The 17,895-nt window shown below is 36.8% G+C and overlaps 1 protein-coding gene across 1 annotated transcript in view; it reads right to left on the bottom strand.

The window, feature by feature from the left end:
* DDX46 (DEAD-box helicase 46) overlaps positions 1-17,895 on the bottom strand; it is a 68,462-nt gene that overhangs the window by 22,027 nt on the left and 28,540 nt on the right. Inside the window, exons 16-21 of the mRNA XM_061423532.1 lie at positions 9,917-10,110; positions 8,021-8,158; positions 7,537-7,686; positions 3,880-4,053; positions 1,284-1,502; positions 630-774 (exon numbers count right to left, since the gene is read on the bottom strand). Of these exons, the coding sequence (XP_061279516.1) occupies positions 630-774; positions 1,284-1,502; positions 3,880-4,053; positions 7,537-7,686; positions 8,021-8,158; positions 9,917-10,110 (1,020 nt within the window). The remainder of the gene's footprint in view (positions 1-629; positions 775-1,283; positions 1,503-3,879; positions 4,054-7,536; positions 7,687-8,020; positions 8,159-9,916; positions 10,111-17,895) is intronic.

The following is a 17,895-nucleotide window of genomic DNA, read 5'->3' as shown; positions in this document are numbered from 1 at the left end:
TATTATAAAGATGTTAAAATTAAATATAGAAGAAAGGAGATAAGTTGTCCTACTATGTTATAGATAATACATTAGGAAAAAAATCAAAATAGAAACTGTCTTTTGAATTCACTTATGAATGTATGAAATAAGGTTAAAAAGCATACCTGATCACTCTTAGATAACACATTACTTATAGCCTTTGAGCTGTGGTATTAATTGTCCTATTTTTCTAAAAATGGCATGTATGAATTTACAGGCATAAAATTAGAGGCAATATCTGCTTGGGTAAACAAGCATTAAGGGGATTAATATAGTTGATTTACTTTCTAACCTTAACTTTGGCCAGAATATTCTACTTACCAGAAGCATAAGGACTTAATGGACTAGTCCCCAAAATACATGTGTTCTTTTAGTCATTTTCAAATTTGACCAAATTGTCAAAAATGAAAGAGTCCCCAGCAAAGATCACTCACATCTCTATATACTAAACTCCTAAATAAAGACAACAAATGATAGGTCAAACTTTTTAACAGGTGTTCCTTATTTTCAGTCCTCTCTAGAACTGACCTCATATTCTCTTTGGGTCTATTACATCTATTATCAACTCTGATCAAACTCAAGATGGAAACTGAACCAACAGTACATACTTTCAATTGCCAAGTAAATTTTCCGCTCTCCTTCCTTGGGCTCTTTGCCAGGTGGGAAGTACGTTCCTCTGATTGTAATTGCAGCTTCAGAATATTCACTGATTCTCTGCAGAGCTTCCTTAGAGGTAACTTTCCACCTAGCAGTCTAGGAAACAAAAGAGTTGGGGAAGAAGAAACCTCTTTTCAGTTCAGTTCAGTTGCTCAGTCGTGCCAACTCTTTGCGACCCTGAGGTCCTAAAAGAATAGGTTAGCTAAATCATGTTATTGTCAATATTAAAATTTTAATCAACACCTTCATCATAAATTCATTTAGATTCTAATGTACCTAGAATGTAATCATAAAAATGAAATTTTCAGTGTTGTCTCCCCATCTAGATAAAAAGTAAAGCAGCCATTAAAATGTTCACGGTTTTTTCTTTTTATTTATTTACTTGGCTATGTCAGGTCTTAGCTGCAGCTTGAGGGCTTAGGTACCCCGGAGGATGTGGAATCTTAGTTCCCTGACCAGGAATCGAACCCGCATCCCCTGCATTGGAAGGCAGATTGCTAACCACTGGACCATCAGGGAAGCCCCTTCATAGGTTTTAAATAACGTATTTTCACTCCTAAAAACAGGGTTTCTACTCAATTAAAAAGTTTAAATCTGCTACTTGCCTGTGGGAAGTCATTGATCTCTAATTCTTCCTCATATCTCTTAAAAGATTCATTCTGTCCACCATCCTGTCTCTCCTCTTCTTGTTTCTCCAAAGGCACATAGTTGAGCTTGGCATTTATCTTTTCAGCAAGTTGCTCTGCAATGGTTTTTGCAGATACAGTGGGAGCCAGGATGGTGCCACCTCTGAGAATGGCATTGGTGGCCTGTTGCATTACATCCTGCAGTTAAAGAAGACCTACAGTCAAATCTCAAATGAGGACAGAGACAAGACCAAAGATCCCACCACAAACTCTTCTCTGGAAAGCACTAACTAAAAGCATCTTTCTTATGTAGAGTCTGACCCACAGGACAATTTAACAGCATATATTTATAACAGAGAGTTTAATATATCTGCCTTACTTGATGCGAAAACTAAACACCCAACTCTATATTAAAAAATTCTACTGAACCATAGATCATTAGGTAACTCTTGATATCAAATATAGTATAATATGTCTAAAATCATTTACATACCTTGTGGCTACTATGGGTTTCCTCTGAATCAGTATGTTTGCCTACTACTACCACTGAACTCCTCTTCCCCTCATGGACAAACCCAACATTCTATAAATTATAGTAAATGTCTTTATACAACATACTCTTTTTTTACATTTGAAATTAATTTCGATGCACGATACTGGATGCTTGGGGCTAGAGCACTGGGACGACCCAGAGGGATGGTATGGGGAGGGAGGAGGGAGGAGGGTTCAGGATGGGGAACACATGTATACCTGTGGCAGATTCATTTTGATATTTGGCAAAACTAATACAATTTGTAAAGTTTAAAAATAAAATAAAATTTAAAACAGTAAAAAAAAAAAGAAATTAATTTTACTATGTATTTAAACAACAGTGAAAAGTTACAGCCATATGATTTCACAAGAGTTACCAGTAACAATAATACAAGAGAATATTAGGGTGAAGTGCTGCATCTCTGTTTTCACAAGAGGCACAGGCTTGAGTAAACACCTCATAGTAATTCACTGGTTAAAAAAGATTCAAAGACCCAAGGCTCTGAGCCTTGACTGTGGCTGCCTCATCAGGTCAGTCCACTGGCCTCTAGCTTGGTCATTCCACTCGGGCACTACAGACCTGAACCCGTACACAACTACTGGACACAGGGCCATGCAGGTCCTCAACCACTCAAAATCTTAAAAACACTGTCAACATTAACCAACTGTTCTTTGGGAATGCTATGAAAATTTAACCTTGATTAAAAAGTAAGTTAAACAAAATGCTGGAGAGAGTTAAACAAAATGTGGGAGAAGGGAACCCTCCTACACTGTTGGTGCAAATGTAAACCGGTGCAGCCACTATGAAGAACAGTATGGAGGTTCCTTAAAAAACTAAAAACATAGCTACCATAACCCTACAATCCCACTCCTAGGCATATTTCCAGAGAAAAACATGACCAGAAAAGATACATGCACCCCAATGTCCACTGCAGTGCATTTTACAATAGCCAAGACATGGAAGTAACCTAACTGTCCATCAAGAGAGGAATGGATAAAGAAGATGTGGTACATATGTACAATGGAATATTACTCAGCCATTAAAAAGAATGGAATAATGCAATCTGCAGCAACATGGATGGACCTAGAGTGTCACGTTGAGGAAGTCAGTCAGACAGAGGAGAAATACCATGATATCCCTTAATGTGGAATCTAAAAAGAAAAGATGCAAACGAACGAACTTATACAACAGAAACAGACTCACAGACTTCTGAGAATGAACTTATAGTTGCAGGGGGTAAGGGGAGAATGGATAGTTAGGAGTCTGGGATTGACATGTACACACTGCTATATTTAAAATGGATAGCCAACAAGGACATGCTGTAAAGCACATTCAGCTCAATGTTATGTGGCAGCCTGGATGGAAGGGAAATCTGGGGGAGAATGGATACATGCATATATATGGCTGAATCCCTTTGCTGTTCACCTGAGACTATCATAACATTGTTTGTTAACTGGCTATATCCCAGTAGAAAATAAAAGGTTAAAAAAAAAAAGAAAAGAATACATGTATGTGTGTGTGTATATGTGTAACTGAATCACTTGGTTGTACAACAGAAACTAACGCAACATTGTAAATCAACTACAAAAAAAATGAAGTTAGCCAAAAAACTCCCAAGAGAAAGAAGGCAAGTAAAATATTTAATGGTTTCCCATTGTCTAAACGCGTGTTAGTTTGAGTTATATAACTGGGTGTCTGTACTTCCACAGCATTGTTTGTTTGCTCAATAACCCACCAGTAAACAGAGTAAGAAAGAAAAAGAGAGTTCTTTCTTTAGGATTTTGGTAAGGTCACTCAGAATACTATTCTATAAAATTATCTATGGTTAACAGGCCTTCCAGAATAGGCATTAAGACCTCAGTTAACCATGCTAGAGAAATCAACCAAGGTGAATAATTAGAGAATTCTGTATTCAAATGTTAAATGCTTATTACCTCAAAATCTAAAACAACTTCTTGTTCACTTGTGCTGATATAATTTAAAAAGCATTTAAATCAAATAACTTACAAAAAGTACTAAGACTCGGAACGAATTACTTAATACCTGAGACTCAATGCCCAAATTCTTCTGAGCATTGATTCTAAGAGCCAATCTCTTGGCAATTTCCAGTTTCTCAGCATTTCCTGCAGTGGGAGCAGGAACACTAGATGTTCCAGGAGCCGCCATATCCTTCACTCTCTTCTTTGAATTAAACATGCTTTCAATTTGCTCATCAATCTAAACAAGAAAAAAAGCATTAGTAAAAATCTAATTAAAATACCAATTTAGAGAGGGTGAGAAGGAGGGGAGGTGTAAGTAGGGGAAAGGTGAGGGGAGGACAGGGGGGAAGGGGAGGGAGGAAGGAAAGAAAGAAACAGAGACACAATGCTGCAAGAACCACTTCAGCAGACTCCTGAGTAGTCCAGAAAATACATCCCAATTCAGTAAATGAAGAACATGAACTGTCAAGACAGAGCAGCCAATTGGATGCAGCCAAGTTGCTCTGGGGCCCAGGCCTTGAGGCCAAATTATGTACACTGCAATCAAAGAGGCTGGAAGAAGGGCAATAACTCAAGATCAGTGGACAACTAAAAATACAGCCAATGGTTACCAGGGGAAATGATACATGTTCTCAAGGCAGGGCTCCTAAAATTCTTTTCAACTCCAAAAATGCCATTGGGTTTACAAAAAAAAACTGAGTAAGAGAATCAGGGAAAAAACCTTTATTGTTTTATTTCTTTGAACCCAGGAAGGAAAGGCATGAAGGTGGGTTTCCCCATGAAATCAAGAACAATGCTGACAATCCTGGCTCTCCAGGAGTTATGTGAGTCCTACTGCCACCGCGTAATCCTCAGCTTAGCCACTTGTATCTCATGAGCTATAGCATTTCCTTTTAAAAATGTCTTTTGCCCCAAAATGAATACTAACACTACCAAGTAAAGAATGCAAATCCCTTCATATGCAGGAATTAGACAAATATTTCAAATCCCAAATACAAATAAAAACTTTTTCAGGGTTTAAAATTAACTTGGTTAATTTAGAAAGAACTTTTACTGAAATGGAAACAGACAACTCACCTTCTTTTTAAAGCATTTGTTATCTAATAAGGTGTTTGAGCTATCAACTACTTTTAAACTAACGTTTAATTTAGTAACACTCTTTTAAACAGCATACATGACATTAAAATCCGAAACAAATGCATAAAATTAGGAATGGGGAATGCACACAGTGTTAGGTAACAGGGATAACTTTACTTTTGACTTTATTCATTTTAGTATTGCTCTAATCTTTAATTAATTTAATTTTTTATTTAATAAATTATTCTAATTTATTGACAGCCTGGATAGTTCAGTTGGTAGAGAGCATCAGACTTTTAACCTGATGGTTCAAGGTTCCAGAGTTCAAGTCCCTGTTCAGGTAGAATCTTATTTGAGCTTCCCTGGTGGCTCAGATGGTAAAGAATCCGCCTGCAATGCAGGAGACCTGGGTTCAATCCCTGGGTTGGGAAGATCCCCTGAAGGAGGTCATGGCAACCTGCTCCAGTATTCTTGCCCGGATGGAGAATCCCCATGGACAGAGGAGCCTGGCAGGCTACAGTCCATGGGGTCTCAAAGGGTGGGACATGAATGAGCGATTAAGCACAGAACTTTTTACAACTGCTCTAATTTTTTAATGAAAATTATAATAATATTTTAACAAAAGGGAGAAAATTAATGTTTTATTACGAGATTTTAAAAAAATGTTTAAATAACAAAAAAAAACTGAAATGGCTTTAAAAACAAAGCCAAAAATTCTTCAATACTCTTCCCTTCATGAGGTGGAGCCTCTCCTTAAATGCAGGCTGGACTTAACTGACTTGCTTCTAATAGACAAAATAAAGTGGAAAAGCCGGTATATAACTTCAGAGACTAATCATAACAGGTACTAAGGATTCTTCTTTGCTCTCTCTTGGATCACTCAATCTGGGGAGCCAGCTGCCATGTTGTAAGAACACAAATGCAGAGTAAAGAACAGAGGCATCCCACCAACAGTGAAATCAGTGAGCCATTCTGGAAGAAGATGGGCCTGCATCAGTGAAGCCTTCTGATAACTGCAGCCTGGAACAACAGCTTGACGGCAACCTCATGAGACCCCAAGTAAGACCTGGCTAGACTGTTCCTGATTTCCTAACCCTCAGGAATAGTAGGTAATAAATGTTTACTGTAACCCACTAAGCTTTGGACTGATCTATTATACCATAACAGATACCTAAATACATTGACTTAGCTGAATTTTAAGCCAATATGGTATACTAGTAAAAAAAAAAAAAAAAAAAAAGGCCTAGAATTAATAGGAGACATTGGTTCCTGACTGTGCTTAACAGACAGTGTGGTCATTTCCTGAAAGATTAAATTCCTAAATTCTTAAGTTGTGCTCTGAGCCAAGGTTTAATGCAGTAAAAAAAAAAAATTCTATGATCAAATATCAAATATGCTGGAAGAATTCAGAATTAAAATAAATTATTTTATTAATGTCTTTTCATATCCATTGACAGGATATCATTAATAGTGGAATATACCAGCAGATTTTCCAAAAGTATTTTATAATGAAAACATCTCAAGCTCAAGCTCCTGGGATTAGGGTTCCACAGCATACTCCAAGAAACCCTTAACTTTCTGAGTCCTTAGGGTCTCTTTTCACTGGGTTACAAACAATGCTGTAAGCTAAGAAAATGCGCTTTCAACAGCTAGGCAAATCTGAAAAGGTTATTATTTGTTTCTAAGCCTCAGTCTCCTCAGTTATAAAAAGGGAATGCTTTGAGTATCTCTGGCTACTGTGAGGAAGTCAATGAAATAATCCCTGTAAGGCACTTGGCACGTGAAAACAGTACCATGCCATAAATGTTCACTATCAAACCCTGGGGCGGGAAGATCCCCTGGTGAAGGAAATGGCAACCCACTTCAGTGTTCCTGTCTGTGAAATCCCATGGACAGAGGAGCCTGGTGTGCTACAGTCCATGGGGTCACAAAAGAGTAGGACACAACTTAGCAACTAAATAACAACAACAATTATTAATAAGGATATTCTATAATCAAATTGTGAAGTATTTAAAAACAATATCAGTACCAATGATGTTAAAGATACAGGGAGCCAGGCACTCTTACACACCATTAGTGTGAGTGCAAGCTGGTACTCAACTTGCAGGAGAACAATCTAACAATGTTTTAAGACCAAATTTGAATATACCCTTGGACTGAGCAATTCCATTTATACACTTAAACACTCTTCCTTAAGACTTAATCTGATAAATGTGGTAGGTTAAGTGTTCAAGGATGTGCAATGAAGTACAGTATACTCCAAATAATAACAAATATATATTCCAAGTATTTGTTTCCAAATATTCAAAAATAGGGATTTGATTGCTTATATTGTAGAACATCCATATAATGAAACATGTAGCCAAAAAACAGCATGAGAGTGAATTTCCTAAAAGGGAAGAGTTCAACATAGGACTATTGTTGTAAAGAAAATTATAAAGCAGTATGACCTCATTTTTATGAAAATACAAAAATACAGGCATATGTGAATACATTTGTACACACACACAAAAAAAACTTGAGAAGCACACCCACCAAAAAGTTTCCAGTAATTTGCTACCTAAACAAGCCTAAGGTAAGACTTCCAATACCAGACGAACAATTGCTTCAACTGGTAAGAATAAGGCTTTAGGACAATACTTACATCAACCGCAGCATCCTCATCATCTGAATCTTGCAGACCAAGAGCAGCTTTTTGTAACTTCTTTCTCTCATTAGCCAAAGCTTGTTCTGTTTCATCGAACTTGAATCCCTTACCAGAGAACCCACTACTCTTTTTAATTATTTTCCCTTCCTTTCAAGGAAAAACAAGAAAGTTAATTTCATAATAAAAAACTTTAATGTTCAGAAATTTATGGCAATTAAATAGTTTTCAAGGTGGGTATGATAATGTAACAAAAACATTTTATTTAGCATATGAGAAAAAAATAAGAGCTCTGTATGTACACTACAAAAATACTAAGTTGAAGAGAGGATTTTTGTTCTCACTCCTTTCCTTTTCTATCTAAAAAGATAAATGAAAATAATTCTATCAAGATTTACTGGTATTAATACTCAAGGTTTAGAATACAGTGAATTGTATAAAAATAAGAAAAGTTATATTAACAACAACAACAAAAAAAACTCACAGCTTTCTGTTGATCTTTGAAATCGCTCCAGAGTTTCTCTAGATCAGGTGGCACTGCAGTCCCTGACAGTTCAAGGGCTTTAATTATGTCTCCAGCATACCGAGCTTGATCTTCTGTGATAAAAGTGTATGCATAGCCCTAGTAAACAATGAAAAAGTGGTACTATTAAACACTACAAGATGAATCCTCCTTAGAAAACAAATAAGATGAAATCTGAGTTACCTAATATACCCTCTTTAAGACAACTCCACTACTCCACTAAAAAGAATTTTAAAGGTGACAATACAGACTTACTAAATTCCTTAATATCTAAGTTTAACATTTATTGTAAAAATAAGTGAGAAAATTTCTAACTCCTTTATGCATAAAGGGAAATTAGATAAGTTGATGATTTTTACATAAATGTACAACTGCATTGTAATTATTAATTTTAACACATCTTATTTTTCCCTTTTTGCTTGCATTCTTTTCTTCTGCTACCTACTGTACCCCTCTACCCCAGCTAACCTGCTATTAACTTCCTAGAATATAGCATCCAATATTCTTTAAAGACCAATTAAAAGATATAAAAATATACACACGTGTATATCTGATATGTTTGCAAATAAAAAATGAAGTCAACTACATCAATTCCCTGCAATTCTCTAATGCCTAAGGATTCACGTGTCCCCAGCAGCTTTTTGGTTCAGGTAAGAGAAAAGACTGGAGTTGTAAGCAGAGGAAAAGCAAACTACAATTAGACTGCCATCTTCATTAAATGTTCTATCCTACCAGTGAACTGTTATAAATTTTAAAACTAGCCTTAACATTTTATTTCAGGAGTACCTAGTTACCCTTCTCCAGAGGATCTTCCCAACCCAGGGATCAACCCCAAGGGAAAGGCTACCCACTCCAGTATTTCGGCCTGGAGAATTCCATGGACTGTATAGTCCACGGGGTCGCAAAGAGTCAGACATGACTGAGCAACTTTCGCTTCACTTCACTTCACCTAGTCACCAGATTTGACACCTAGCCTACTTCTACACAGCCCATGAGCTAAAGTGGTATTACATTTTTTAGGGTTGGATAGACAAATACACATAGGATGTGACAGAGACTGTATGTGACCCAAAAAGGTCACAATTTTAACTACACAAAAAATCTCCCAAATCCACAGAATAACTCAGGTTAAAAGAATAAATGCCATCACTACTTATGAGCTGTGTAACTCTGGCAAATACTGTCAGTGTGCCTCAACTTTTTTCATCTGTTTAAAGCAGTAATATTATTGATCTTAGAGGGAATTTGTGAGAATAAAACAAGATATACATAGAGCACTTAAAACAGTGGTGGGCATTTAATAAATACTCCATAAATATAACCTATTAATAATATTATTGCTTTCGTATGTAGATATGTCCATGGTTATAATACCAAATATATCACCATCAGTGCTTCCAACAAAGGAATATTCTGCTGCTTTCAAAACCAATGAGTTAAAACTATATACTCAAAAGAATACAGGTGTCAAAAAAAGAAATAATATACATTTGTATGGGGCTAAAGACAGGGGTGATAGGTGATAGGTGTGGGCTGAGTATATTTTATGATCCCATATTCTTAAAAAAGTAATGAATGCTCTTGAACATATATGTGTAATGTATATACAGAAATTTTTAGGTGGGGAAAAATACCTTTCTGGGGACACAAGTGGTTAACACTATCTGCATACATAGAACAGGTAGGTATCTGATAATTTTAACAGCACTTAAGACATGTGTATGTATATAAATGACATCAACTAATCCCCATACTCTGAAGATTCCCTGTAACTCCTATTACGTACACTGTAAAGTCCTAAAGAAACACTTATATTTTAACATAATGGAAATCAACTTTAAAAGCAATTCTTTTTACTTTGTTGCCTGCTCTTCCAGTCCGTCCTGCTCTGTGCACATAATCCTCATAATGGTTGGGGCAGCTATAGTTTACAACAAGAATCAGATGCTTCACATCGAGGCCTCGGGCAGCAACAGATGTGGCCACAAGAAGTTTGCAGGTCCCATTCTTAAAATCATTTATGATGCTATCTCTGTCATATTGATCAATGCCTGAAAATGAATTAAAGAGTTGTAAAACCACATATTCAAATTAAATTTTCCATTTTCTCTGACATTCAGAGAAAGAAGCTAAACACAGGGTAAAGAACATATCCAACTTATACTGACCATATGTCAACAACCACCATATAGAAAATAAAAATTTGCAGGGTGCTCAGAGACTTGGGGGAGTATGGATAGTTTGGGATTAAAATATACACATTACTATATGTAAAATAGAGAACCAACAAGGATCTACAGTACAGCACAGAGAACTACACTCAATATCCCGTAATAACATATAATGGAAAAGAATCTAAAAACAAATAGGTATAATATACGACTGAATCATTTTGCTGTACACTTGAAACACAACATTGTAAAACAACTGTATTTCAATAAAAATTTTAAAAGACTAAGAAAATTCAATGGCAAGATCAAATCTGCCCTTCTTTTTTTCCCTTTCTTGTACATAAAGCTAACAACTGTAGAAGCCCAATCTTAGAATCCCTAACCTACAACTGTTATGGGGGCAAAGGGGAAAAAAAAAAAGGCAGGTACACCCAGCCTATAATGACAGGATTCAGATCTTTTGACTTCTCCTGCAGGTTATTTAGAGCCTTGCTACTCACAGTTTTGTTCAAAGACAAGGAGCAGCATCACATGAGAACTTGTTAGAAATGCAGAATCTCAGATTCTACTGCAAACTACTTAATCAGGTTCTGCATCCTATCCAGATAGGTGATTATCATTTACAGTGCACTGCTTAAAAAGGACCGGACTGGAATGCTCTCAAAATTTGTTACTCAAAGAGCCTCAGGATGAGTGACAAAGCAGAACATAAAATATCAAAATGCTCTATAATAAAATGTCCAGGCCACAAATATATCTTATGATGGGATACCTGGGAATCTCTAGTAATCAGAGAAGGGAATGCAATAAATTCTCAAACCTTGAAATTCATTTTTGCAGCAAGAAATATTGGAACATTTCATATAAAACCTGTGTTTAACATATACAGAACATTTAACATCTAAATATTATCAATATTAATTTATATTATCTAAAATTTTGAATGTGCTCTTCAAAGACTGAATGATAGAAAGTATTTGGATCTTATGTCAAAAAAACTAGCAGCTCAATACTACCTCTAAAACCTCACAAGAAAAATTAATGGAATGAATAATAATATACATTAAGTTTATAATTTAAAAATGCCAAAACTTCTCCTTTAGATTAAGGTATCTCCTATGTACAACAGAGTTAGTAATTATTGGCAGCAACCATCAATCATCTTCCTTTTTAACATATCCCCAATTTTGTTATCCACCCAACAAACATTCACATATGTGAAAGTGAAAGTGAAAGTCGCTCAGTCGTGTCCAACTTTTTGCAACCCCATGGACTATACAATTCACTGAATTCTTCAGGCCAGAACACTTGAGTGGGCAGACTTTCCCTTCTCCAGGGGATCTTCCCAACCCAGGGATCGAACCCAGATCTCCCATATTGCAGGCGGATTCTTTACCAACTGAGCTAATATCAAACCAAAGATGAGCCTAATTCAGTCTCAGGAAGTGAGTTAATGTTTAGGGTAAACGAGCCCTTCTCAAACTTCCTGTGCTCAGGTTGCCTGTGTACTTTTAAGGCAAGTAACTTGGTGGGCTATTATGGAAATACTTCTGACCTCATGAAGACCCTGAAAATCTCAGAGACCTCAGGGGTGGGAGGACAATATTTTCAGAGCCATTTGTCATTCCCATGCCTATGAATGACTCCCCTGGTAGCTGAGATGGTAAAGCATCTGCCTACAATGCAGGAGACCCAGCTTCAATCCCTGGGCCGGGAAATCTCCTGGAGAAGAAAATAGCAACCCACTCCAGTATTCTTGCCTGGAAAATCCCATGGATGGAGGAGGCTGGTAAGCTACAGTCCATGGGGTAGCAAAGAGTCAGACATGACTGAGTGACTTCAATTCACTTCACTTCTTCACACGCCTATGAATGAATTAGGCATAAGCAAATAAAGCAATTCTGGCCGAAGAGACAGAAGAAATACAGGAAGGGGATTATAGGCAAAAAGTTTTCTTACTTACATAAAAAATATACATTTCTACCAAGATAGGGGGAAATCTTATTAGATTAACCATCCTGTGGACAACAACTATGAATTCTAAATATAAAGAACTAACTACCTGAAGGCACCAGAGAGTGACTAAAAGCAGAGTTGACATCTGAAAGAATGCAATGGCATTGGTTAAGTTTATAGGATTTTACTTATTTTAAACTTTCTGTTTGGGAGCATGCCCTGAGAAGCCCAGGTAGTGAGGGCATGGTTTTACTGACAAGAAGAAACAGAAGAAAGAAGTTAGAATAAACTCAGGACCACAAAAGAGGGGATAAATCCCAGGAAGAACAACAGAGTAGGCATATCCAATTGTGCATAAAAACACTGCCCAACTATCTGACACCTAAACTATACACACACGAAGCAGAGGTCAACCAGCCCAGCTCTGGCTACAAGAAGTTAATACCCACTGAAATCTTTTAGATTTCAGAGCTTACCCATTACAAGAAAGTTTTAAATATGGGTCCAGCCAAGTTAATTCTCTATTTAAAAAAAAAAAAAACTTTTAAGTAAAACATAAGATAATTTATACTCTACAAGGTATCATTCACAAAGGCCAGTATGCAAACCAAAATTACTACACATACAAAGAAATAGAAAAATTTAAAACAAAATTAAAAGACAATAGAAATTGACTTTAAACAACCAAGACATTATATTAATAGTCACAGATTTTAAAGCAACTATTATAATTGTGATTTAGGAAGAAAAAGTTTTACATGCTTATAATGAATGGCTTGGAAATATAATTTGAGAATCAAAATATAAAGGAGAACCAACTGGAAATTCTAGAACTAAAAAAATATAAAAATTGAATTAAAAAATTCAATGAATGGACTTACTAACAGCAGATAAGAGATGGCCAAAAACACACAGTGAACTTGAAGACAGAGTCAAAGAAATTATTTAATCTTAATTAGAGAGAAAAAAGACTTAAAAACAAAGACTGAACATCAATAATGAGCATCAATGATATGTGAGACAGTATTAAAAGCTGAACATACACATTATTGGAGTCCTAAAAAGAGAGGAGAAAATAGGGCAGTAAAAATCAAGTAATCAAACAATCAAGAAATAATAGTCAAGAATTTCCCATATTAGATGCAAAACATAAATTTACAGATTCTAGAAGCTTGGTGAACCCCAATAAGTATGAATAATACCCAAGTCAACTTACCATGTGACCCAGCGATGCCATTCCTGGTTATCAACCCCAGAGAAATGGAATGTTCACATAAAAATCTGTACTTGCATATTTAATAGCAGCTCTATTCATAGTTAGATAAAACTGGAAATAACCTAAATGCCCTTCAACACATGAAAAGATACATAAAGAGTGGTACCTCCACACACTAGATAATAAAAAGAAATGAATAATGCAACACCCTGAATGGATCTGAAAGCCATCATGCTAAGCAAAAAAAAAAAAAAAGCCAATTGCAAAAAGCTACATAACATATGATTGCATATATAAACACTGTTCTAAGAGAACATCAGTGTTTCCCAGTGACTGTGTACAAGAAGATGAAAGATAATCTTAGAGTTACTCTGTATAGGGATATGACAAAAGAGTTCTGGGGGGTGTGGGAACTGTTCTATAATCTCATTATGGTGTAGTCTTTGGATAGTTAAATAACTGGAAATAGCCTAGGTGTCCAACAGAAATGACCAAAAAAACTATGACATATTTATATATTAAAGTATTACTGAGCAATACAGTGGAAGAGTTGACACATCCAACCATATGGATGAATCTCAAAAATGCATATGGAAGGTCAAAGCTGCCTGACACGAAACAGTCCCTAATGTACGGCTCCATTTATTTGAAATTCTAAAACAGGAAAAATTAATATATGTTGAGGGGAAAAAATGTAAAAAGTAGAGCAGGGACTCAGGGAAATTTCTGAGGTTATATTTTAACAGAGGTTTGGATTTCAGAACTTACATGCATTTGTCAAAACTCATCAAATGCTATACTTAGAATCTGTACATTTTGCTACAGTCCACTTAATACTTTTTTCGTTACAAAAATTTTTGAACTAGTATTAATAACATGCATATTGAAGTGAAATGTGCTGACATACAACTTATTCTAAAATGTACCAAAAAACTAAGAAAAATTGAGGGGTTTATAGGACAGATGGATAAAGATGTGATAAATAAATATAACAAAATGTTAATTGTAGAATCTAGTATTAGATATTTCAGGGTGCTCACTATCTAGTTTTCTCAGATTTTCGGTGTTTGAAAATTTTGGTGATAAAAATGGAGGGGAAAAAAGATATATGGAAAACAGTCTTCTTCCTCTGGAAGTTGTCAGATCTGGAAGTGACAACTGAGCCTGTAGAAGGCTTTTTGCTGCCACAAAGAAAGCTAATAACTAAGTTATGCTCAGGATAGAAACAACAATATGGAGACACTGAGCTCCTGAATAAAGCAAGTTGGAATCGTTTTCCTTTTTTTGGCCAAGCACGTGGCATGTGGGATCCCTCTGGGTGACAAAAATGGGTCAGTGCAAGTTCATGAACACAACAAATGTACCACTGTGATGTGGGATGCAGATAGTAGGGGAGCCTGTGCATGCTGGAAGAAAGCGGTAAAAGAAAACTTTCTGGTTTCTGCTCAGTTTTGCTGTGAACCTAAAACTACTCTAAAAAAGAACATCTATTTTTCAAAAAAGTAAACACAAAAAGATCAAAATTAAAATGAAGTGACTTTGGCAAAATATAAACATACAGATCGATGGAATCAACTAGAGTCCCAGAAATAAACCTGCAGATAAAAAATGGTCACGTGATTTTGAGAAGGGTATCAAGGCCATTCACTAGGGAAAAGATAGTCTTTTCAAGAAATGGTGCTGGGAAACCAAACATCCACACAAAAGAATGAAGATGAACCCATGTCTTACACCATATACAAAAATCAACTCAAATTGAATCAAAGACCAAAACTTAAACTAAAACTTTAAACCTCTTAGAAGAAAACAAAGGGGAAATTTTTCATAAGCCTGGATTTGGCAATGATTTCTTAGATATAACGCAAAAAGAACAGGCAACAAACAAAAGAAAAAAATTGATACAATAGACTTCAAAACTAAAGCATCAAAGGACACAATCCAGAGAGTGAAGAGGCAACCACAGAATGGGAGAAAATACATGCAAGTATCTGACAAGGGACTGCTATCCAGAATATGTAATGAAATCCTGCAACTTAGCAACAAAAACCCAAACAAACTGATGAAAAATATGCAAAGGCCTTGAAAGACATTTCTCCAAAGATATACTAATACCAGACTGGAAAAGGTCAGTTTTCATTCCAATCCCAGAGAAAGGCAATGCCAAAGAATGCTCAAACTACCACACAATTGCACTCATCTCACACGCTAGTAAAGCAATGCTCAAAATTTTCCAAGCCAGGCTTCAGCAATACGTCAACCGTGAACTTCCTGATGTTCAAGCTGGTTTTAGAAAAGGCAGAGGAACCAGAGATCAAATTGCCAACATCTGCTGGATCAACGAAAAAGCAAGAGAGTTCCAGAAAAACATCTATTTCTGCTTCATTGACTATGCCAAAGCCTTTGACTGTGTGGATCACAATAAACTGTGGAAAATTCTGAAAGAGATGGGAATACCAGAGCACCTGACCTGCCTCTTGAGAAACCTGTGTGCAGGTCAGGAAGCAACAGTTAGAACTGGACATGGAACAGACTGGTTCCAAATATGAAAAGGAGTTCGTCAAGGCTGTATACTGTCACCCTGCTTATTTAACTTATATCCAGAGTACACCATGAGAAACGCTGGACTGGAAGAAGCACAAGCTGGAATCAAGACTACCAGGAGAAATATCAATCACCTCAGATATGCAGATGACACCACCCTTGTGGCAGAAAGTGAAGAGGAACTCAAAAGCCTCTTGATGAAAGTGAAAGTGGAGAGTGAAAAAGTTGGCTTAAAGCTCAACATTCAGAAAACGAAGATCATGGCATCCTGTCCCATCACTTCATGGGAAATAGATGGGGAAACAGTGGAAGCAGTGTCAGACTTTATTTTTGGGGGCTCCAAAATCACTGCAGATGGTGACTGCAGCCATGAAATTAAAAGACGCTTACTCCTTGGAAGGAAACTTATGACCAACCTAGATAGCATATTCAAAAGCACAGACATTACTTTGCCAACAAAGGTCCATCTGGTCAAAGCTATGGTTTTTCCAGTAGTCAGGTACGGATGTGAGAGTTGGACTGTGAAGAAGGCTTAGTGCCGAAGAATTGAGGCTTTTGAACTGTGGTGTTGGAGAAGACTCTTGAGAGTCCCTTGGACTGCAAGGAGATCCAACCAGTCCATTCTGAAGGAGATCAGCCCTGGGATTTCTTTGGAAGGAATGATGCTAAAGCTGAAACTCCAGTACTTTGGCCACCTCATGCGAACAACTGACTCACTGGAAAAGACTCTGGTGCTGGGAGGGATTGGGGGCAGAAGGAAAAGGTTACGACAGAGGATGAGATGGCTGGATGGCATCACTGACTCGATGGACGTGAGTCTGAGTGAACTCTGGGAGTTGGTGATGGACAGGGAGGCCTGGCGTGCTGCGATTCATGGGGTCGCAAAGAGTCAGACAGGACTGAGTGACTGAACTGAACTGAACTGAGGCCTGGGGAATTAAGTATTGCTTAATACATACAGAGTGTCTGCTTGAAATGATGAAAAATTTCTGGAAATAGATAATGGAAATGGTTTCACCACATTGTAAATCTACTTAATGCCAATGAATTATACACTTGAAAATGGATAAAATGGCAAATTTTATGTAACGTATATTTAGCCAATAAAAAAGAAAAGGAAAGCAAAATGAGTCATTTTCAAACATTAAAAGTTAACCAAATACATATCCTCAGTCCTTTAACTGCATTCCTCATGAAGCCTGGTGTGGGACTGTAAGCATGTCCTATGCCACACTCTCTTCTGCTTACTGAATGACATTTTCCCATGAAGACATGGAGTCTGTGCCTCCATCTCCTTGAATGTGGGCCAGTCTAGTGACTATTTTGACCTACAGAACATGGTGGAAATAAAAGTTCTACCACTTCCCAGGATCCTCCTGAACTGTCTTGGCAGCTTCTGATTCTTGCCCTCTGGCCAAGCAGCCTCACACAGAGGCTCACAAGTGGAAGTCAGGACTCCTGGCCAATAGGAGTGAGATATCTGTCAAAAGCCAGTACAACTTGTCAGCTGCCTAAACACGGAAAATTGGAAATGGAACCCCAACTGAGCCATCCCAGTAGACACAGCATGGAAAACAGACTAGATATGTGTGCTAAGCCCTAAACAAACTGCAGATTCATAAGCAAAGTAAATGACCTTTGCCACTCAATTCGGGGATGGTGTGTCACAAAGTCATACTACCAGAATACTTGGTAAATGGGCTTAACTCAACTGTCTCTATTCCATGTGTTTAGTGTTCTAAGTCCCACGCATATATAACAATGGAGATATTACACAGAAATTAAGTAAAGCTCCAATGTTAATCATAAAAGCCAATGGGTAGCATGATACAATGGAAAGAATATAACATGAATCAAAATTTTCAATTTCTCCTTAGCTGATTACTGGTTATGGAATTTGGTCAAACCAATGTATTGTTGGCTTATTTTCTTTATCACTGAGATGGAAATAA

The sequence above is a fragment of the Bos javanicus genome, chromosome 7 (genome assembly GCF_032452875.1).
Source record: "Bos javanicus breed banteng chromosome 7, ARS-OSU_banteng_1.0, whole genome shotgun sequence".
In the NCBI taxonomy this organism is placed as follows: Eukaryota; Metazoa; Chordata; class Mammalia; order Artiodactyla; family Bovidae; genus Bos; species Bos javanicus.
This window is presented reverse-complemented; position numbering and strand designations above follow the sequence as displayed.